Source organism: Eptatretus burgeri, chromosome 2 (genome assembly GCF_056783735.1).
Source record: "Eptatretus burgeri isolate ZD-2024b chromosome 2, Ebu_testis_v1, whole genome shotgun sequence".
Taxonomy (NCBI): domain Eukaryota; kingdom Metazoa; phylum Chordata; class Myxini; order Myxiniformes; family Myxinidae; genus Eptatretus; species Eptatretus burgeri.
In genome coordinates this window covers 113,325,643-113,349,151 of record NC_140962.1, presented here as the reverse complement: position 1 = coordinate 113,349,151, position 23,509 = coordinate 113,325,643, and the positions used below count along the sequence as shown (strand labels likewise).

General features: G+C 41.9%; 1 protein-coding gene across 4 annotated transcripts in view; it reads left to right on the top strand.

Moving 5' to 3' along the window:
- Positions 1–23,509, top strand: part of LOC147032855 (uncharacterized) — a 322,720-nt gene that overhangs the window by 72,848 nt on the left and 226,363 nt on the right. For all 4 annotated transcript variants that reach the window (XM_085870793.1, XM_085870792.1, XM_085870794.1 and 1 more), the window contains 3 exons: positions 6,409–6,605; positions 17,501–17,618; positions 18,100–18,178. In XM_085870793.1, the coding sequence (XP_085726919.1) occupies positions 6,409–6,605; positions 17,501–17,618; positions 18,100–18,178 (394 nt within the window). The remainder of the gene's footprint in view (positions 1–6,408; positions 6,606–17,500; positions 17,619–18,099; positions 18,179–23,509) is intronic.

Here is a 23,509-nt window from a genome sequence, read left to right as displayed (position 1 = left end):
TGAGCAAAGAAGCTGCTGCTTGCCGGTCTGCGGGATGTCAGATGGTAGGGCAGAGGGTGAAATCATCAGCAAAGTGATATAGAGGATTTTCCAGAGAGTCGGAGAGATCATTGATGAAAACCAGAAAAAGAACAGGGCCCAGAACGCTACCTTGAGGAACTCCAGCCTGGACAGGAAGAGGGGATGAAAGAACTCCATTTAGGGCCACACGTTGACTGCGACAGGAAAGGAAGTCTGCTTGCCATGAGTGGAGATGGCCTTGGATACCATAGGAAGAGAGTTTGGTGAGCAGGGCAGGGTGCCAGACCGTGTCAAAAGCACGCGATCTGTCTAGGGATATGGCTCTGATATCATATCCGGCATTGAGGACCTCCATCCATTGTTGGGAGAGCAGAAGCAGCATATCCAGGGTAGAGTGTCCTGGCCTGAAATGAAATTGATGATCGGAAATCAAGCCATTGGAGAAGAGGAAGGATTTAATGTCTGGCATTGAGTACCTCCATCCATTGTTTGGAGAGCAGGAGAAGCAAATCCATGTTTGAGTAACCTGGTCTGAAACCAAATTAATGATCGCAAATCAAGCCATTGGAGAAGAGGAAGGATTTCATGTCTGAAGCGATGATGGATTCCATAACCTTGCTGATGATTGGCAGAAGGCTGATTGTTCTGTAGTTGCAGGGATCTGTTTTTGTACCTTTTTATGCAAGGCAGTGATGTTTGCTGATTTCCAAAATCATCTGTTTTGCTTATGATTTTTGCTTTTGCTCAGCAAAAAAAATCAGCCTTTCCTGTGCATGGATTCCCTTCACTGTTGTGTCCAACTGTGACCCACTCACTACTGTCAGTATATTGCTTTTTACCCTCTGTTCACTCTTCCCTGACCTCACTTTGCTCTGTAGAAAACCCTCTGTGGTCACTCACTGTACTATCTCCCAAAACAGCTTGATGTCAGCTCATAAAGTTGTCATCACTATACATTCCCTTTGTGTACCTTCATTCCTAAAGGATGGAGTCATATTTGGCACTGTTCTGGAAAAAGCTCAATATCTTACCACAATCTTGATTGAAAAAGCCACGGTCCCTCATCCTGACATTTTCATACCCAACCCATAATACATTTCTCTCTCATGTGACTTTTGTTTTTATGTTGGGATGTTATGAGTCATTCTTTCAACATCTTCTGCCACTGATCCCAGTGGTATTGGCAATGTTAGCTTTACCAACTGTTCTTCGGCCCCATTCTTTCCTCTTTTCTCACTCTTCTCCAGCTATGTCTTAAATAGTGTATGGCCTTCGTCTTGGAGAGTTACAAATGTCAACCCCATTCACAAGATCGTTTCCAAGTTTGATCCACTCAAACACAAAGCAGTCAGCCTTCTTCACATCATAAGCAAAGTGATCAAATCTATCATTGCTGCAGACCTGAGGCATTGTTTATTTTACAGCTCATTAATCTCTGATCATATATTCTGCCCCAGCTGTTCTGCCATGGACATATTGATTCTTTGAGCCAATAAGGGATGGATGAACGACATCCCAAATAAGAGCTCGTGGCCATCTCTCTGGATTTTTCTCGAGCTATCAGTAATGACTGGCACTCAGATTTTTTAGTAGCACAAACTGACCTTATTACCCAGCACGCATAGCACAAAGAGAAGTTAAGCAACACACGACTTTCAAAATTATGTACGAAGGCAAACAAGGCCTTTGCACATGCACCGACTCGGTTCTGCTCACTGGGCACTTTTAACCTGCCGTTGCTCACGTGAAATCTGCAATTCAAATCATCTTTTTGACATCATTTTTGGCATTTACATGAAATAGTGGCAATTTCAAAATGGTTAGCTGTAATTGTTCTGTTCCGGAATGCAAATTGGACTCGGAAATATAGGAAATACAAGAAATATCCATGCATGAGAGGTGTCAAGTGCCCACCTTTTCCTGTTCATACAATTATCGAGTAGCAGTGGTGGATATAACACAAACCCACATGAGGACTGATGCTTCTCCTTTTCCCAATAGATGCAAAAAATCCAGTACAATATATCTTGTGACCCTGGAACCAAACAACATAAAAATAGCATCACAGGACCTGTAACTTACCTGGGCCCTGGCCTCATGTTATAACCCAAATTTGGTGGAATTCTGACTCATACGTCTGGCGAGGAAGATTTTTGAAGAAATTTATGTGATTTTCCAAAAATTTTACAAAGTTCACCATTTTGACACACTTCCGGTCATGTGATCAGCATGATCTCCGTAATTTAACATCACGGCCCTGTCCTAATCTTGTAACCAAAATTTGGGAGCATTCTGACTGGTGGGTCTGGAGAAGAAGATTTTGGAAGGAATGTGCGTGACTAATATTTTGACACACTTTCCTCATGTGATCAGCATAGTCTCCGCAATTTAACATTAGGACCGTGTCCTAATTTTGTAATTCAAATTTGGAAGGATTCTGACTGGTGTGTCTGGAGAAGAATATTTTTGAAAGAATTTACACGATTTTCACAAAAATTGATTAAACTAGCCATTTTGACCTATTTAAAGTCATGTGACCAGAACAAGCTTTGCTATTCCTGTTTCCAACCAGGAGAGGAACATTGCTGCAAAATTTCAGCCAGATTGGCCCAGCGGTTTGGCTGGAGAAGTCGAAAAAGGAGACTGATAGACGGATGGACGGACGGACGGTGCACGATGACAATACCTTATCTGGAATGTAAATTCCAGATAAGCTAAAAAGTATTTATAATGGCCCTCACAGCCCATACAGCTCCCACTCCCAAGCACCCCCACGCCGACTCTTCCCACACACGAATAACAGTAAATATAATCATAAACTTACCCTGTGCATGGAAAAGCCCCAGATATGACCTTGCTATTGGTGTTAAGAACCAAACCAGATGTGATGTCTCTCTCTGGGAAATCTGCCTGGACATTGGCAATGATGGCATCGTCTTTGCAATGGCAAACACCGATTAAAAAAATTATCAAGCCTACCATGTTCACACTAGGTGATCCCGCAAAGTCCACTCACGGGCAATGATGGTTGAAGGTTTGGGTAGAACGTGCCCGTTTACGAACCTTCAGGCCTTGCACCGGCCCTCGTTGGCTCTGAATTTGGGAATTGTATGTTGTCTTGTCCCAAGCACACATATGCACAGTCATAAAGCAATTGCTTAAGTCTGTCTCCCTGTCTAGCAATCAAACAAAATTGAAATGGAATCAATCATCACTTCAGACATTAAATCCTTCCTCTTCTCCATGGCCTCATTTCTGATCATCAATTTAGTTTCAGACCAGGTCACTCGACCCTGGACTTGCTGCTCCTGCTTTCTCAACAAAAGATGGAGGTCCTCAATGCTAGACATGAGAGTGGAGCCATCTCCCTTTACATATCGCGTCTCACAGCTGATCGTCAGAGGGGGATGGTTGGGAGTGGTAGCTCTATGGGCTCTGAGCACAAAGTCCGCCATTTTGACACACTTCCAGTCATGTGATCTGCATGACTTCTGTAATTTAACATCATGACCCTGTCCTAATGTGCTTGCTTTCGATATGGTCTGGCACCCCCCCCCCCCTGCTCACCAAAATCTCTTCCTATAGTATCTCAGGACATCTCCACTCATGGCTTGCAGACTTCCTTTCCTGTGGCAGCCAACATCTCGCTCTCTATGGAATTCTCTCATCCCCTCTTCCTGTCCAGGCTGGAGTTCCTCAAGGCAGTGTTCTGGGCCCTGTACTTTTTCTGCTTTTCATCACTAATCTCTCCTACTCTCTGGAAAATCCTCTTTATCTCTTTGCTGATGACTCCATCGTCTGCTGTATCATCTGTCATCCCTCAGATTGGCAAGCTGCAGCCTCTTCACTCTCTGCAGATCTGGATAAAATCACAAGCTGGTCCAACATGTGGAACATGTCTTTCAATCCTGAAAAATCTCATACTCACTGTGTCTCTCCGAAAGGGCTGTCAGGAACGCCCCTCCCCCCCACACCATGTACTTTCTTAACCATCCTCTTGAAGAAGACCTTTCATTCAATCTTTTGGGCACCACTATCTGCCATGATCTTTCCTGGGAAAGCCACATTTCCAAGCCGGCCTTCAAAGTCAGTAGCCGACTGAGCATTCTCCATCGTGCAAAGTCCTTCATTGGCACATCTCAGCTCCTGACTACATACAAAGCATTCATTCACAGCTTGATAGAGTACTGCTCTCTGCTCTGTGCTGGAGTTCCTGCCTCTCACCTTATCTGCTTCATGCTGTGGAAATCAAGGCATTTAGGATCAATGGTATCTCCCACGATGAAGCTGAGTCTTTGGGTCACTCTCACTCTCCACTCTCCACTCTCCACGCTCACTTTCACTCTCACTCTCACGCTCTCTCTGTCTCTCTCTGTGTCTCCACCTCTGTCTCTCTCTGTCTCTGTCTATCTCTCGCTCTCTGTCTGTCTATCTCTCACTCTCTGTCTCTCTGTCTGTCTCTCTCTGTCTCTGTCTGTCTCTCGCTCTCTGTCTCTCTGTCTATCTCTCGCTCTCTGTCTCTCTGTCTATCTCTCTCTCTGTCTCTCTGTCTGTCTCTCTCTCTGTCTCTCTCTCCCTCTCTCTCTCACCATGGGCAGGTCAGTGGTCTTTCTGTCTTCTACTGTCTCCTCTCCGGCCTCGCCCCCTCTGCTCTGTCTGTGATCTGACCCCCCCCCCCCCATATTTCCGCAGGGTGCTGAAGGTCCGCCAGCAACCCCCTTTTGGAAAAACTACCAAAATCAAGAATCACTGTTCACATTCATTCTTTCCTTCCTCTTTTTGCCACCTTTGGGACAAACTCCCTCACTCTCTTCAATCCCACTCTTCCCTCCAGTTCTTCAAAACAGCTGTTCACCACCATCTCTTATCTTCCCCCATCCAAAATCACGATCTTTTCTCCTCCCGTTAATCCACCCCAAACCCACCTCCTTCAAATTCCTTGCTTTCCTTCCTGAAAATCCCTGTAGAGTCCATCTGGTTTACCCCATGTACCCCGCTCCATCCCTCTCCCTTCCACAGATCTCATGTGTCTATTCCCCACTGTTTTGTGCTTCTTCTCCCACCCCTCTTGTCTCTTCCTCCCCTTGTTTTACATTCTGTGTGTTACCTCTTTTACGGTCCTTGACATTGTATTACAAAAACATTTTTATCACCTTGGTTGCACTTCCAAAAACCTTTAGTTTTGCAGTACTTGGTCAAAATGTTGCACCATCTCGACTGATAAAATTTGCCGCATACTTTGAGAGCGGAGTAACAGGGAGATTCAAACAAAAAAGGCAGCTCGTGCTCAGAAATATAGACCATGCTCAGAAACGCAATGCATGAGTTGAAAAGACCCTTCTAATATCCTCTTTCTCAAGACTGCATGGGGTAAGGTGTTCGATGAACTCTCTTGTTGTTTGTCTGCATCACTGATCCTGCAACTTCCTGTATAATTCTCTGCACAATTTTACAAATAACTTCACCTGATGCAAGACTGATCCCCGAGATCTGCTTCTCATCTGCTGCAGGTGGGATGGTGGAGTTTTCTATCACTTAAATCATGGCCTCACTCCTGTCTTCTCATCACTCTGTCCTCCCCTATTTCATCCAAGTTGCATGCATTATCCCAAACCCTACATTTGGTTAGCCTCCCCAAGTATGAGCCCAATACTCAACTCGATTCCTTCATCCCTATATTTTCTCATCTGTGGAACAAACTCCCTGTATCTGTTGGCTCGTACTACACCCTCCACTCTTTTAAGAGTGCTATCCATCAGCATGTAATGCTTTAAATTTCGCACTCCTCTGCTGTCTTCCATTCCTGCTGAGCCCCTAGCTCCTTCCCATCCCACCCCTAACCTTTTTTTTCCACTTCTCCATTCATGTATGATGTCTTTGTCTCCCTGTTCCTCTTTGATCCTTTGTCGGTCTCTGAACCTGCTGCTCTCTGTATTTTTTTTCTGATTTTTTACCCTGGTGAAAAGAAAGGACATGTATGATTTTTAAAGAATTGTTAATGTTGAACTCTGACTTGTTTTTGAAGTGAAGAGAAAAATAAGTTATCGAATTATTAAAGGCTATAATGTACCAAATGAAAAAACATGGTTCATTTTGTCACAAAGATTGTTCCATAAAGTAATTGTGGATGAAAATAATAAGTAAGACTGCAAGGTAAATATGGCAACACCGACATCCTATACACATTATGCAACTGTCACATTATGCAACTGTCTGTCCTTTAGTAAACTGAAGAAATTATTTGACTGAAGCTGAAGACTAAAGCTTTAATATGATGATTTTTATTCTGCCCTCTTGGGTTGCTGTCATTGCTACTAGCTCTTTGGAGAGATCTATCTCACCAGGGTTTCCTAATCATTGTACTTTCCTCACCTTCCATACCTGCAGCAGTGGAGATGAGCAGCAAACGGGCAATACTTGCGCGCCTGCTGGCATGCCAGTGTCTGCGTGCTGCTGATGAGGGAGTAGCCGTACTTGACTACTCCCACTGCAGCTTGGAGGCCGTGCCCAGGGAAGTGTTGTCCTTTGAACGAAGCCTGGTGGAACTCTACCTTGATGCCAATCAGATTGAGGAACTGCCTAGGGTGTGTGCCTGACCTGAGATCCAAGGATCCCGGATTACAATTTCCTTGACCTCACGTTTCCATCGCAGTATGGTGAATTGGGAAGCCAACGTACCATAAAAGTGGTGATGATACTCTTCATGGTGAAATAGCAATAGTTTATGCTAATATTTTAACTTTAGCTTTGCTATTTGCCATTTCATGTTCATGAGGAAATTTTATCTTTCCTCGCTATCTCTCCTGATTCACTAAAAACGATAGACAGAAATATTGCAAGTACCATTGCTACCTCAAACAATCATCATTTCCAACAATATCCAGTATATGAGCATTTCGGTGGTGGAGTGGGTGGCGAAGCTTTTTTTCATTGCCCTCACTGGTGTGGGTTGAATTCCCATGACTGCTTAAAGTGATTAATGTAATGGCAACATCCTGAAACGGAGTGGCAAGTAGCAACTTGTCCAGGATCAACTCCAGTCATAAAAGTATTCTTCACTTTATCGGGAGTGCACCATGCTCTGTTATAGGGCTTAGAGGACACCACCACTACCTTCACCATATCGAAGGAAGATTAACAATATTGATTGACAATACCATCATGAGGTTCATGAATGATATTCAACATCACTCAATGCACCCCAATGCTATCTATATTCGTTGAACTGGCAAACAAAAAAACAACGAGAAAGTTCTTCACATTGTCAATAATTATTTTGAAATGTTACTTGTGTACAACATATGAATAATTGAATATTAATACCGCCATACCTTGATTAATGCGTGGGATGCGTCCCTGAAAACTGAGCACCAATCGAAACAGCGCAAAATTAGAAGGGCAATCGGTAGAGCGCATACCTCCACCACATAACGCCTGATTCAAGAGAACATATCGGGCCCAATATATTTTTGAAATATCATTACATATATATATATATATATATATATATATATATATATATATATATATATATATATATATATATATATATATATATATCATTTTGGCCGTATCTCTCAATGGTGAAGAATCATTTAAAAGATTATCAGATCCAGATCTAGATTTGGATCTTCATCAAAATAGAATCAATTCTTCCTTGTCACACATCCAACGTGTCCACCAAGTTTCCTCTGAATCCGTGCACAACTTTTGGTAGTCCAAAATCTCTGCAGCTACATCGTCACTTGCACCCATTTCTATACCCGCAGACCACAAGCTCAATGATGGTTTCAGGCACCGGAGGTCTTGTCATAAGCTCAGGTTCAAGTGTCTCAGAGGCATTCATCTTCCACCCATTTTCAACGGGTGAGGGCAACACAACAAATCCTGTTGTATATCAGTTTAGTCCTATATCTGAATGGTGAAGAATCACAAAAAAAATTCGAGTAGCCAGAACCAGATCTTCACCAAAATCTAATCAGTTCATCCTTGTCACACACCCAACCTGTCCACAAAATTTCACCTGAATCTGTCCACAACTTTTTAAAATGCCATGCACACAAACAAACAAACAGACAGAGAGACAAACAAACAAGAAGATGTCATGCAGAGTATAATACTTGCAAAAACCAGAAAACAAATTTGACCTCAAAAATAATTGGTGGTTGAATTCAATGACCAAACATGCAACTCGTCTTCAAATTTCAAGTCAATCAGATGAAAATTGGCAATTTTTAGAAATTTGGCCTTTGTTGACCTTTTGGCCTATGTTGACCTCAAATAATTGGTGGTTGAATTCAGTGACCTGAAATGCAAATCCTCTTCAAATTTCTGGTCAATGGGATGAAAATTGAGTATTTTAGAAATGTCACCTGAGTTGCTGACCTTGGACCGATGTTGACCTTTTGGTTCATGTTGACCTCCAAAATAATTGTAAATAATCCAAAATAAATAATCTGAATTCAGTGACCTGAAATATTAATCATCTTTAAATTTCAAGTCAATCAGATGAAAATTGAGGATTTTAGAAATACCACAAAAGTTGTTGACATTTGCATATGTTGACCTTTTGACTTCAAAAACAACAGACTTCATCCTTATGACAAACTCGACCATGTGGTGAAGTTTTGTGATGATCAGTTTAAAATTGTGACCTGTAGGTGATAAACAAACAGGCAGACAGACAGAATAACAAAATCGACGAATCAATATACGAGTCTGGGAGCGAGGGACCAAAAATTTCAGATCCGTTTACTTTCTTTCCTCGCAACGGTTTGACTGTTTTATATGATAGGCCTATCACCACAGTGTATCACCTGGGTGGCAGTTCAGAAAATTAGGTGGGCACAAGGTTGCTACAGCTCGACAAAAAACATATGTTAATATACATCAATGGCTTAACTAAAGAAATAAGAATTGGGGTATGGGTACATCTTTCTTTTGTAACTTTACAAGTTTTAACAGTAGAAATACAAACGACTCCTCAAAACATTTCTCAGACATGCATCTTTTTTAATGTATTGAAGCATAATGACCTTTGACCTTCTGTTAAGGACACAAAAAGGTCATCAAGTGCAAAAGCTATACAACAACAGCAATAACTAGAAAACATGCACTTTTCATGAGGAAATGTTTTCTTATTACACTTAAAAATGAACTAGTGAATAAAATTTTGGTTTCTACTTTTAAAACACACCCAACTTGCTGTCTTGAGGCCTAATATTTGCTTTTAGTGTATAATATATACATATATGAATGCGCATATACTGTATGTCACTTTCTATTATTCAGGCTGATAGTCTCTTTAGCAGGCATGAGGCGATAAATTTGACACAGTGTTTGGCATGCCGAACAAAATATGACACAATCATACAACTGCAATCCTTTTGTCAATATGCATTTAAGTGTCACGAAAATAAGCACTTTGCTGGTATTTCCATCATGCTCAGGTAGGCAGGAGCTGAACAACCGCGTTCTTGAATGAGTCAAAGGAAATGTCAATTACTCCATCAGGATAGTCCATTATATGCAAGTATATATGAACCATTTTGAATTTATGAAATGGTGGCATTGTCTCTAACAGCTCTAATGGGGAAGTATTATGCATATCAGAAAAAAGACATTGGCAGGTCAATGTGTGGCAGAGTAGTCAATGAAACTCCTCAATGTCACCATCATCATCATCATCATCATCATCATCATCATCATCAGAGACCATGTTCTTGCACAGGCCATCACATTGGTGAGCATGTGTGCATGATAGTCCAACATCTCTGCAGCTACATTGTCGCTTGCACCCATTTCTAAACCCGCAGACCGCAAGCTCAGTGATGGTTTCAGGCACTGGAGGTCTTGTCATAAGTTCAGGTTCAAGTGTCTCGGAGGCATTCATCTTCTACCCATTTCCAACAGGTGAGGGCAAATGAAGAATTGCATCTCTTGCGTACTTCCACATGTAGCACTGGTAGTTGTCCCATTTAATATGGAGAACTGCAGCATCATCTGTAGGAGGAAGCTTGGTGCTGTCCAAGTTCTTCTTTGTGAATAATTTGTATCTGCTTGCATTCAGGTCTGATGACCTCTCTCCGTGGAACAAGCCAATCAGGAGTTTGCGCGATTCCATGCACTCAGGAGTGATTAGGGACGGGTGTGATCCAGTCAATCAGCTTGTCGAATGATGCGGTCGGTTTTCAGGGCCTGCATTGCTTTTTACTTTCCAGGGCCAGACAAACTGCTCATTGAAGCACACCCAGAAAGCGCATGGAAGGCCGGGGAAATGCTTCATATGATTTGACCAAGTTTCTGTGCAGTGGTGTGGATTGGAATCATTCATTCCAACATTCTTGGAATGACATTCTTGGGCATCTTCTTACTGCCTCCAGAGAACTGGAAAACTATATCCTGTGCAATGCTCAACCCCTTTCTTTCATTACTCTCCTTTTTATTACCCTGAGTGCTGAACGCTGCCATGTTATCTTCCAGAAACTGTCTATGGTTGTAGAAGCACATCTTCAGATTCTCAGGGATCACCTTGTTTGCCTTTGGTCGTGAGATATTTGCAATATTCAGAGGATGTGCATCAATTCCTTTCACATTTTTCATATCAGTTCTCAGGATTGCAGCAGCATGGTACAGGACCTGTGAAAATGTATCATTGCTTATTTCCTCCACGTCAAGATCAGTGTGGCTCTGCATGCATGACATCGATTCTTTCACTTCAGTAACAATGTTTATCAGATGTCCAATATCTAATGAGGAATTGCACACAATTTCACTTCTATTTTTCTCCTTCTGAGGGTAGAAGACAATATCTCCATCATATTTAGCCACTGGTCTCTTTTTAAGGTTCTGAACTTTGTATTGGAAAGCCTTTTCTTTGCTGCTGCCTTGTGGGATAAGCTGTGTCCGATAGAGCTCACGAAGGTTGGCCATGTCAAATGCTTTTTGCTGCCTGAAGATCTTACCCTGAATCTGATCAACGAGATTGTTGAATGCCTTGTCATCTGGTACATTTGCTGCTGGTTCACTCGTTTGGCTGCATTATGACACAGATACGTACTTTTTGTCGCACCCTCTGTGATATTTTGCCTCCAGTGCAATAATATCCTCTCCAAGAATTCTTCGTATCATCATTTCATCTTTTCTATGTTGGGCTGCTTTTAATAAAGTTCCATGCAATTGAGTTGTAAGGACCTGTGATGTGACGCTTTCACCACTACATTTGGCCTGTTGACAGATCAGACACGGGGACCAATTTGTTAACGTAAAAAGACTTTCTGGTCTGAGGACCTGACAATGGACCTGCGATGTCTTCACCAGTAAAACCTCACTCAATACGCGTAAGATTTCTGGCACTTGTATAGCTTGTGCCATTTCACATTACCAACAGTCAGCAAGTTCTCATTTACTTCAAGCTCGATTCGCTGTGAGACTTCATCATGTCTCAAACGTGAAGCTTCAATGAACTTCGAAATGGAATATTGAGATGCCGTTTGCAGCTTCTGTCCCTTTATGTCTCTGACATTTTATACATTTGTTGAGGTTACTTGATATTCTGCTTTTCTTTAGTCCAAGTTTTATACCCGGACTCCTGCTGATACTGCTGTCCATTTTGAATCTGTAATCTGTACCTGTGCACTGCAGTCTATACTATGAAGCAAAGCACGACTGGTTAAGTCATTAGGTGTGGCGTTAGTTTATCGAAGCACTTCTGAAGCAATGTCTAATGCTGCATCAGAGGGAGACTCTATCTTGCTCTTCATGCATCCACTTGGGTCAACAGCTGTTCTTCAGGACAGTCATACCTGAAAAAACAAAGGAAATATTATACGCTAATCATTTAACAAGATTACCATTATTTCAACCCCAAAATATATACACAGGTTGTTGTATAATTATCACAAATATGCAATAATTAATAGAAAACACATCACGTAATTTTGAAATATAAGATATTATTAACAAATACACTTTCAAATGTAGGAGGAATGTTTTTTTCTTTTTTTTTCTTTTTTAAGTGAAAAAACTAACATTTTCTATTTATCTCCGTTGACGCACTGAGTTTGCACTTGGTGACCTTTCTGTGATCTTTGCTGAAGATCAAAGGTCATTATGCTTAGATACATTAAAAACATGAATGTCCTAGAAATGTTTTGAGGAGCCATTTGTATTTCAACTGTTAAAACTCATAAAGTTGCAATCGAAAGACGTACCCCAACCCCCATTCTTATTTCTTCAGTTAAGCCATTGACGCATATTAACATGTTTTTTTTTGTCGAGCTGTAGCTACCTTATGCCCAACTAATTTTCTGTACTTCCAGGTGATACACTGTGGTGATAGGCCTATCAAATAAAACAGTCAAACCTTTGCCGGGAGAGAAAGTAAACGGAAGTAATTTCTAGGATTTCCTTTTGGAGATTGGCTCCTGGACTAAACTTGAAAACTCTTCCATTTGGAAGTAACAAACAGACAGAAAGGGGTGAAAATATAACCTCCTTCATCTTCGGCGGTGGAGGTAAAAAGGTAGTTATAACTCATGTTCACATGACAAGAGCACGAATAATGATTGTGTACACTTGATAAATGTTTGAAATGAACTTGAAAATTAAAACTTATTTTTTATGATAGTGACAACAAAATACAATAAGTTGTGGTCCTGTACTTACCGATGCATTCAGTCAGAGCAGCATAAGGCAGCGGTGGGTAACGAGCCGGGAGGAGCATTACCAACAGGATCATTTGCAATACTTTTTCTCTATATTATGGGTCAATCGGTCTCATAAAATTATGTACAAATAAGGAGAAATAAAGAGTTACCACAATGCTGTAAGCACGAGTGTGGGGAGAGCGTTCAAAGCTGGCTGAGCGAAGCGCTGATCAGCACACACTGTTCTCATTTGCTGAGCATGCAGCTCAGAGAAAAGACGAGACTGATGTGTGTTGCCTGTTCTCGCATGGGACTTTTGAACCGCCTGATGGATTGTAATCATTTTTTGTCATTAAAAAAACAAATTCTGACAGGAGAGAGACAGCATCCTTACAATAATTAATGGACCGGTGTTTGTGTGTCTTTGTATTTGTGTGTGCATGTGTGTGTGTGTTTGTTTGTCGCACCACTCATGCCACTGTACAGTTCTGGGCTGATTACATCCAGACTTGCTACATAGCGAATCAGCAGCATTTAATGCATAGGAGTGTTATCTTTTCTGGTGGTCTTGGGGTTGGGGGGGAGGAGGGGAGGAGGGGAGGGAGGGGTGGAACACAAATTCTCTATGTAAATGTGTATCGTGTAGCACCGCCTCCTGATGGGGGAGAGTATTACAAGTCTCCACCATTTACAGTTCAGTATTCCTATCCCCACATTTTCCAGTTCAGTGAGGTGTTTTGAATTATGAGCAGTGGGTATGTTTTTGCTTCATGCATGTAACATGGGTTGTTTTGGTTTTTTTTGGCCTATTCAGAGATGTCAGTTGCCTATACAGCACCCAAATAATGGTATGCATCAGAGGAACCTGTTATATGCTTGGAACAAGATCGCCCTTAGGGCGGGTACTCTGCGAGTTATAACAAAGCAGCATTAATCAAGGTATGACTAATTCGTTTTATTTCCATTCATGCTCCCTTTTAAAATCTAGAAGGGATAAAATAATTGAATTATTTTGGAGATCGCTTTCGCAGCATTTACAGACACTTGGATAGGAAAGCTTATTCGATAACATGCTTCACCAAACCCAAAAGTAGTTCTAAAAAGATCTAAGAATGATAGACAACAATCCGAGACTCGCCAACCTTTTAAAATTTCTCGTTTTTGTGTTCCTTAACTTCAATGCACTTTCTCCATTTGTCGATTAAATTGTCTATACAAGGAAAATCGAAGTTTTCATGTTGCTTCTTTGGCCACATCTCAGTTGGTTCAGTCATTTCCTCATCTTTGGCAAATCAGCAGCCATTCAGGTGGTTGTAGTAAAGAGGGAGAGAGGTCAGGTACTTCTACCTGAGCTACCACTCAGGTGGTACTTCAAAAATCAAAGCAGATCGTTGTCATTGGGAGTTAGATCCAGCCATTAAATAATCTGATGCAATCTGTAAATAATTTCACCTTATACAATTTGAACCATAGTTTCCCATTTGATCATAATAGTTCTTAATGAATTGGTCATAGAGTACTGAATTAAATAATTTATCTGCAATGGATCAACATATTGTGAAAATTAAAAGAACAATTCAACATTTCACTGTTTGTCATGGAATTAAAATTCATGATTACTCGTATAGTAGATAGTAGAAAAATTGTGCAAATTATGATACAAGCATCAAATTTGGCATTTCTGTTCTGCAGGGCTTTCTTATCAAATCTGCCTGATTGGCCATTTGAAAATCAAAATTTTGAAAAGAAAAAAAAAACTTCAAAAAAATTTGAAGTCACAGCTGGCTGAAATTCTTGAAGCGCAAGTGAACATCCCAGACAGAGAACCGAGGGGAGATGCAGTCATCATTGATGGCTCAGCACTTATCAATGCCCTACCTCCACGCACTTCAAAGATATTTGATGACTATGCGAAAGAAGACATCATCCCAAAGGTGGAATCCTATGGTGCCAGGTACGAGAGGGTGGACGTAGTGTTTGATGTGTACAAGAAGTCAAGTCTGAAGTCCGAGGCAAGGTCAAAAAGGGGGCAAGGAATCAGAAGAAGAGTGACAGGAACCAGTAAGACCCCAAGTAACTGGAGAAGCTTTCCTCGAGATGACAGCAACAAGACTGAGCTGTTTCACTTCCTTGCGGAAAAGATGAGTGAAGCACAGTCATTGTCACAAAAGGGGAAGATGCCATTAGCAACACAAGGAAGTCACTGGATGCTGTGTCTCCATGTTGTCATAAAGAAGCTGACACTCGAATATTTGTACACGCCAGGGATGCAACAACGGATGGTGGCAAGTCCATTATCATTAAGGCTAATGACACGGACGTACTAGTCATAGCAATATCTGTACTGCCATCGTAACAGGAACTAGGTCTTGAGAACATGTGGATTGCCTTTGGCCAAGGAGCCAAGGAGCGATGGATTCCAGTCCATGAGATAGTTTGTGCAATAGGGCCTGAGAAAGCGAGAGGGATCCCATACTTGCATGCGTTCACTGGATGTGACGTCGTGTCTGCCTTCCACGGTAAAGGGAAGAAAACTGCATGGCGGACTTGGAACGTCTTTGATAATGTTTCTGAAACATCCACCAATCTCAGCCAGCATCCAACATTGATTTGTGATCTTGACTTTTTTTTTCTTTTTTTAATTTGGATTTTCAAATGGCCAATGAGGCAGATTTGATTAGAATCCCCTGGAGAACAAATGTGCCAAATTTGATGCTTGTGTCGTCATTTGCACGATTCCTCTCAAAAATTGCTGTTATCTGCCCCACTATACCTCTGCCTGAAAGGTGGAAAGAGGGAATGTTTTCACTTCTGTCTGTCTGTCTGTTTGTTTGTTTGTCTTTGTCTGTCTGTTTGTTCGCATGTCAATCTCCTACAGGTCACAATTTTAAACCAATCTTCATGAAACTTCACCACTTAGTAGAGCATCATAAGCAAGAAGCCTATTGTTTTTGAGGTCAAAAGGTCAGCATACGCCAAAGGTCAACAACTTTGTCACATTTCTAAAATCCTCAATTTTCATCCAATTGACTAGAAATTTGAACAGGATTTGCATATCAGGTTATGAATTCAACAATCAATTATTCTTGAGGTCAACGTAGGCCAGATTTGTAAAGTTGTCCATTTTAATCCGATTGACTTGAAATTTGAAGAGGACTTGCATACTTGTTCATTGACTTAAACCACCAATTATTTTTAAGGTCAAATTCGTTTTATGGATTCCGCAAGTTTCATGCTGTGTACGACATCTTTCTTGTGTGTTTGTCTGCTTGTTAATTGCCGGAATCCTTTGGATTTCGGCAATTATGTTGGTCGGTTGTGTGTGTCATTCTGTGTGTCTGTCTGTCTGTCTGTTTGTGTGTTTGTTTACCCTGTAGCAACCACACCATTTTAGCGATCATGACCAAACTGGGTACAGACGCCAGCCATGGTCCAACTTAGACACTTGTCGTTTTTGGTGAATCTAGGTCAAAGGTCAAGGTCAAGGGCACCGAAAAACCGAAATTCTTATTTTCGCAATAATGTCCGTTAAAATGGTCGTATCGACTTCAAACCAAATCCAAAATATGCATCTTCCAATACTAGATCCAACCATATGTCTCATTGGGGTGTCATACCAACACCCTTCTTAGCAGTCAGGGGTCGAATGTCAGGGGGGTCGGGTCAAAACTTTCAAATTGCGATAAAAACGCCATTTCAAGTCCGATTGACTTCCAAGTTATGATCATGACCAAACTAAGTGCTATAACTCATTAAACAGTAGCACTATCGACTTATAAGAACCAAATTGATTTCCAGGTTTTTGTTTTTTCAGAGATCATGGAGATATGACAAAGTTATTCTGGCAATTCCTTGCTCAACGAGCAATTTCATTTCTTTGTTTGTGTGCAGGATATCTCATTCACGAAATTCAGGATATTTTTTATTATATGCACAGATTCGGATTTAATTTGGTGGACAGGTTGGGTATGCAAATAGGAAGAATTGATTCAATTCTGGTGAATATCCAAATCCCAATCCAGATAGGAGAATGAAATTTTTTTTTTAAAAAGTGATTCTTCACTAGTGAGAAATGGGGCTAAAAACGATATTGCATGACATCTCAAAAAGTTGTGGACAGATTCAGACGAAACTTGGTGGATAGGTTGGGCATGTGACAAGGGCAAATCGATTCAATTTTGGTGAAGATCCCAATTCAGATCCGGATACGAATTTTTTTTTCGATCCCAATCCAGATCAGTATACGACAATTTTTATTCGTTGACCCACAATATTCGCAGTTCATAAAAATGTGACCTTCTATATTCACGTCCGAATGCTTTACTTATTCGCAGTTTTTTTCCGCTTATTCGTGGTTTTTCGCAGGTGTATTCATGGTTTTTCTGACCTGCTTCTATATTCGTGGCCCTGAGCTTCATGTATTTGTGGTTTTCTGACCTGCTTCTACATTCACGGTTTTTCACGGGATTTTTAATTTTCCCTTATGAATCGTGAACGGTTGGGAATCTATCCCCCTTTTTTCCTTTGAAACAATGCCCCAACATTCGTGGATTTGACATTCACAGCATTTTTGAGGAAAGTATCCCCTACGAATGTTGAGGTCCAACAGGAAAGCATGATATATCAAAAAATTATTGTGCTCAAAATCAGGCATTGCGTGGCAGAGGTATGCACTCTACCGAGTGTCCTAGTTTAAAATGGGATTGCCAATTAAAATACCTTTCATTATAATGGTACTCGTTATAACAGGATTTTCTTCAAATGGAACTCTGGTATATTTCAAAGAAAATAATGGTTGTGCTGTTTTTTCCTTCCCGGGCTTTGTTTTGCAGCAATTATTCAACTGCCGTGCCTTACGCAAGTTGAGCGTCCCTGATAATGACCTCATGGGCCTGCCATCTGCAATATCATGTCTTACCACCTTGAAAGAACTAGATATCAGCAAAAATGGTGAGGTCACATAAAAAATGGTTCTCCACACTTGTCTGATTTGCTGTAATTATCATCATTCATCTTTTTGTAACATTTTAGCCTATTCTTTCCCTCTGTTCTTTTATTCTACATTTTTGTTATTTATTTCGAATAAGTTCCTCATCTTTCCTTTTTTTTCCCCCCCACCTTTCCCTTTCTTTTTATAGTGCTATGATGTACCGTATTTTTCAGCGTATAAGTCAGTACCTTTTCCCCCACAAGGCCAGGCCTCGACTTGTACTCAGATTGACTTAGCTATGAATGAAGGAAAGAAAAATGGGGAAATTAGCCAATTCGACTTGTACTCCATATGGACTTCTCGGCTGAAAAATACGGTACATTAAAATTTCACATTTTTGTTTTTAATGCTCCTTGTAGAAAAATTGTGGATTTTTGCATTCCTGCAGAGGTTTTCCTTTCATGTTTGTGCATTCAGAATATTGTATGTGCTTTTTCACAGGCATCCAGTGTCTACCGGAGAACATCAAAAGCTGCAGAGGGTTAAGTGTCGTCGAGGCGAGTGTGAATCCCATAACCAAGTAAGGCCTTTCAGTAACCAGGAATGCTTTTTCTTTCATTTACAAACAACCAAATTTAGTGAAACAGAACTACCACTTTCATCTGTCAATTTCATCTTGTTTTTTTTTTTTTTTTCCCTTCCACGCAATCCTTTTCATAAAGTTTTTGATATGTATCGGGAAAAAATAATCAATATTACTTTGATAAAACTTGCCATCTCAACTTTGATCTGACAATATGGATAAGCTCGTGCAATGAGAGACAAGACGAGGACATGGGAAGCACAAAATGCTGATACAGTACAGATAATTTTTCAAGGTGAAAAAGGACAAACCCTTTCTTTGTAATTAACAAATTGAAAATAATATGTAAAACAAGTGAAGGATGAAATCTTAATTTGAATATTATTGTGTCTTTAAGGAAATAAATTCGTTTTGACAACAAATCCAAAATGTCATGCCTTTTACGAAGCTATCAGTTTTCATCGTCTTCATTCAAGCTACAATGCAAGACCTCTTGCAATGTGTACATTAATACTGTTGTGGTTTTGTAAAACCAGCACTCCTCTGAGGCAATGGCACACAATATACAGCGATTCCAAGGCAGTTATTTCATTAGTATGTGTTTAGTTAGTCCTTTCCACATGTCTAGTGGCAAAATGGGAAAGATGTTGTGTCGGGCTTTTAGTTAGGTCCCCAATCTTCAATCCTTGCTCTTATTTCACTCTTTTATCTTACTTTACTTCCAACACAAACCACACAAGAACACACACTGACCAATAAGGATGAAAGCAACCAAGCAAAGAAGCACGGCAGGGTTCATTGGCATCTGCGTGTGAGAGGTATCAGTAGTCTATGTTAATGCATGCATACATGGGTGCACCGGGGCATGGTTAAGGAGAGTCATGTGATTCTCCATGCTGTGCTGTGCTGTGCTGTGCTGTGCTGTGCTGTGTTGTGCCCGTGTCTGGATTAAACCTGTTGTTCCCACTTCAGAGCCTTCGTCCCTGTCTCGTGAGTACAATACAGTGGCGACGAGGATGTCTTCGTGCATCGGCATATTGCAACAATACGCAGTGGGGGATGATTGGAAAGACTATACCGATCGTCTAAAGCAGTACTTCGTGGCAAACAAAATGGACACCGATGAGGACGCTGAAAGGTGGTGAGCTGGATTACTGTCCGTATGCGGCGCCCCGACGTACACCCTCATCAAAGATCTTCTTGCCCCAGCCAAACCTTCTGACAAGTCATATGAAGAGCTCGTCAATCTAGTGAAAAGACATTATCACCTCAAACTGGGTAAGATCATCTCGAGATAGAAATTTTATCCCCACTATCGTCAAGAGGGTCGGTCAGCATCCGAGTTTGTGGCCGATTTACGCCGACTCACCGAACATTGTGAGATTACAGATAAACTTGAAGAGATGTTGCGTAACTTATTTATAAAAGGCATCAATGACGACTCAATTCTGCAGAAACTCCTTCCTGAATCCGACCCCAATTGAGCTCAAGTCATGGAAATAGCCACTGCGTGAATGCAAACTGCCGAGAGCCTGCGTGTGATCTCCAATAAGTCAAAAGTTATCCAGCAGGACCCATTGGTTAACAAGGTAACCTTTGGCTTCAAGCAAAAGTGTTTTAGCAAGCCACCAAGTTCACCTCCACCTCCTGACATTTTTGAATCTACCCGGAAGGTTGGGGTAACTTGTTGGCGTTGTGGTGGTAATCATCAAGCTTTCCAATGTTGGTAGAGGAATTATACCTGTGACACCTGTGGTAAGCAGGGACACTTGAAGTGTTATTCTCAATCCAAGTTGAAGAACTTGTGTCCTGCTTATCACATTGGGGTGAACCCTGATGCAGCGGACAATGGGTCACAGAGCACAGCCTGCAGCTGAGAGTCCAGTAAGGAACTTTATAAGGTTTCCTCTGTTGGAACAAAGAGCTCCGACGCTCCAATTATAGTTGATGTAACAATCGATAAGATCCCTGTGAGTATGGAAGTTGATACCGGTGCTTCCAGATCAATTATGAGCGAGAACAAGTTCACCTCCATCTACCCTCCAAGAAATGCTCCTGCACTCCAGCCTGTATCTACTGACTGGAGAACATACACCAAGGCGGTGGTTCCTGTAGTTGGCTAGCTAACGTAACTGTAGGATATGGAAACAGCACTCATGTCCTCCCACTGCTGATCGTGTGTGGAGAAGGACCAACCATCTAAAAGCCGAGATTGGTTACGAATAATCAGACTTAATTGGAGTGACGTAAACAGTCTCCAACTCTGATGCTGGATACGATAACGTGCTCAACAAGTACCCTGGCCTGTTCAGTGATGGTGTTGGTGTCTTAGCAGGGCCAAAAGTGAGGATTCATGTTTCTGCAGATGCTCAGCCATCGTTCCATAAGGCTAGACCTGTGCCCTACATGATGCGATCAATGATCGATTGTGAGCTTGATCGCCTGTAGAGGGCATCATCTCACCAGGCGAGTACTCCGACTGGCCAGCACCTATCGTTCCAATACTCAAAGCAGATGGAACAGTGCACATTTGTGGGGACTACAAAATGACAATCAACCGCTATTCAAAGCTGGATGGCTACCCTTTGCCCAAAGCAGAGGATCTGTTCAGCAGTCTTATGGGTGGCCAGACATTCACGAAGCTTGACTTGACCAATGCTGATGCTCAAATGGAGCTGGATGATGATTTCAATCCCTATACATGCATCAACACTCATCGAGGACTCTGCATGTATAACAGATGCCCATTTGGCATATGCTCTGCTGCACCAACCTTCCAAAGCAAGATGGAGACATTTTTGAAAACTGTATCAAAGACAGTCATATTTCAGGACTACATACTAGTGGCTGGCAAGTCACAACATGAACACCTCGAGAACCTTCGCAAAGTCCTCAATCGGCTGTCACAAGCTGGGCTATGCCGAAGGCATGAGAAGTGTATCTTTATGGCACGTGAAGTTGAATACCTGGGTCATCAAATCTCCTGTCAAGGCTTTTTGCCCTCTCCGAGCAAAGTTGAGGCAATTGTGAATGCACCAATTCCACAAAACATTTCAGAACTACGTGTATTCCTGGGTATGTTGAACTACTTTGGAAATTCCTGCTTCAACTAAGCAAAACCATCGAGCCTCTGTATCTTCTCCTCAGGAAAGGCATTGTCTGGAAATGGGAAGCTGCCCAAACAAAAGCGTTCAAGGCCACGAAAACCATGCTGTCCTCCTCGTTATTATTTGTCCATTAGGACCCATCCAAGGAACTTATTCTCAGTTGTGATAGGTCTTCATATGGCATTGGGTGTGCGTTATTGCAAACAAATGGAACCGGTAATACCCCAGCCTGTTGCGTATGCAACATGAACCCTATCTGACCTGACACTGAACATCGTTATGCTCATGGAGAACGAGAGGCTGTCGTGTGTGTCTGCGGCACCTTAAAGTTGCACCAATATGTCTTTGGATGACATATTACCTTTGAGACTGATCACGAACCCTTGTAACGTCTCCTGGGAGAAACCAGAGCCATTCTGCCCACATCATCAGATCGTGTACAACGTTGGGCATTGACCCTTGCCGGTTATGACTATTCATTGGTTTACCACCTGGGTAAGGAAGTGTACTGTGCTGACGCACTCAGTCGCTTTCCACTTCCTGTAACCATCCCAGAACCTCCACAATCTGGTGTTATTATTCATCTCATGGCTCACGTCATTCGCGATGATGCGCCTGTAACTGCGAAGCAGATTGCTTGTGCTACCAATAGCAATCCAGATTTGTCACAAATTAAACGCTGTGTTATGCCAGGTGATTGGGCATCACTACCAGAAGGGGCGAAACTGCACCTCATCCGGAAGGATGGGCTCTCTATTGATGCAGACTGCCTGCTTTGGGGTAGCCGAGTGATAATTCCGAGTGAAAATTATCAGTGAACTCCACAATGCTCAACCGGGCATAGTCACCATGAAGGCTTTTGCCCAAGCCCATGTTTGGTAGCCTGGTTTGGACAGTGACATTGAGTCCAGTGCACGCCATTGTTATGCTTGTCAAGCCATGCCAAGACACCGCCACAGTCTTCATTGGCCATGTAGTCGTGGCCATCAAAACCATGGTCCAGACTACACATCGACCATGCTGGTCCATTTCAAGGGAAGCTTTTTCTTTTTGTTGTTGTTGATGCCCACTCCAAATAGAGTGAAATTCTCGTGGTGCCATCCTCATCGTCTGCCGTAACAATTGAAGATCTACATACCATGTTCACACAACATGGTATTCCAAACTCCGTTGTATCAGATAATGGATCGTCATTTACAAGTTCAGAGTTTCAGAACTTTTGTAAAAAGAATGGCATTAAGCACTACACATCTGCCCCCTAAAAACCTGCCAGTAATGGTCAAGCCAAATGTGGTGTTCAGATCATCAAGAATGGTCTAAGCCGCGTCAAGGAAGGCTCCATTCAATCTCGTCTAGTGTTGCTTAACTACCGCACCAGACCACATCAAACCACCAGTCGCTCACCTGCCAAGCTTCTGATGGGCCGTCACTTAACACACAGTTAGCATTAGTGCACCCGGATGTAATGGTCGACGTCGATAATAACAAGTATCAACAGAAACATAATCATGACTAAACGTCTGTATACCGCAACTTCCAGATCAATATACGTGTTGAACTCCGGATGTGGAACCACGTGGTTATCTGGCATCATTATTGATAACATTGGTGAAATGATGTTTCTTGTGAAGTTGTGTGATGGTAGATGCCTGCGTAAACATATTGACCAACTCAAGTTACGTCATGGGGAGCCAAGCATTGAATCGGCTCAAGTGCCTTTGTCACCCACTCCTGTATTAACACAACCTGCGTTTGAACCTGAGGTGTTTCCTCATGAAAGCTTTTCACCCGTCAATGTACCTGAACTTCCTGACCCTGTACTCCTTGTTGAGAAGCCCACAGCAGTTGCAAGCAAGGATAGCCCTCCACTCACCTTTAGAAGACCAGCTCGTGTCTGTAAGCCTCGTGAGCATCTTGATTTGTGAAAAAAACAGGAGGTTGGTTGGGGAGGGGCGGCGATGAGATGTATAAGTAGTTTATGCTAATGCATGCATACATGGGTGCACCGGGTTAAAGAGTCATGTGACCCGCCCCTGTTCTGATGCTGTGCTGTGCCCGTGTCCAGATTAAACCTGTTGTTCCCACTTCAGAGCCTTCGTCCCTGTCTATTAAGTGCATTACAGCATGCCATTTTACATTCAAATGTGCACCAAAATCCAACTGCCGTCTCACCTCAGACTTTCATTCTGATCACCACAACGTTGCAACGCTCACCAAAACC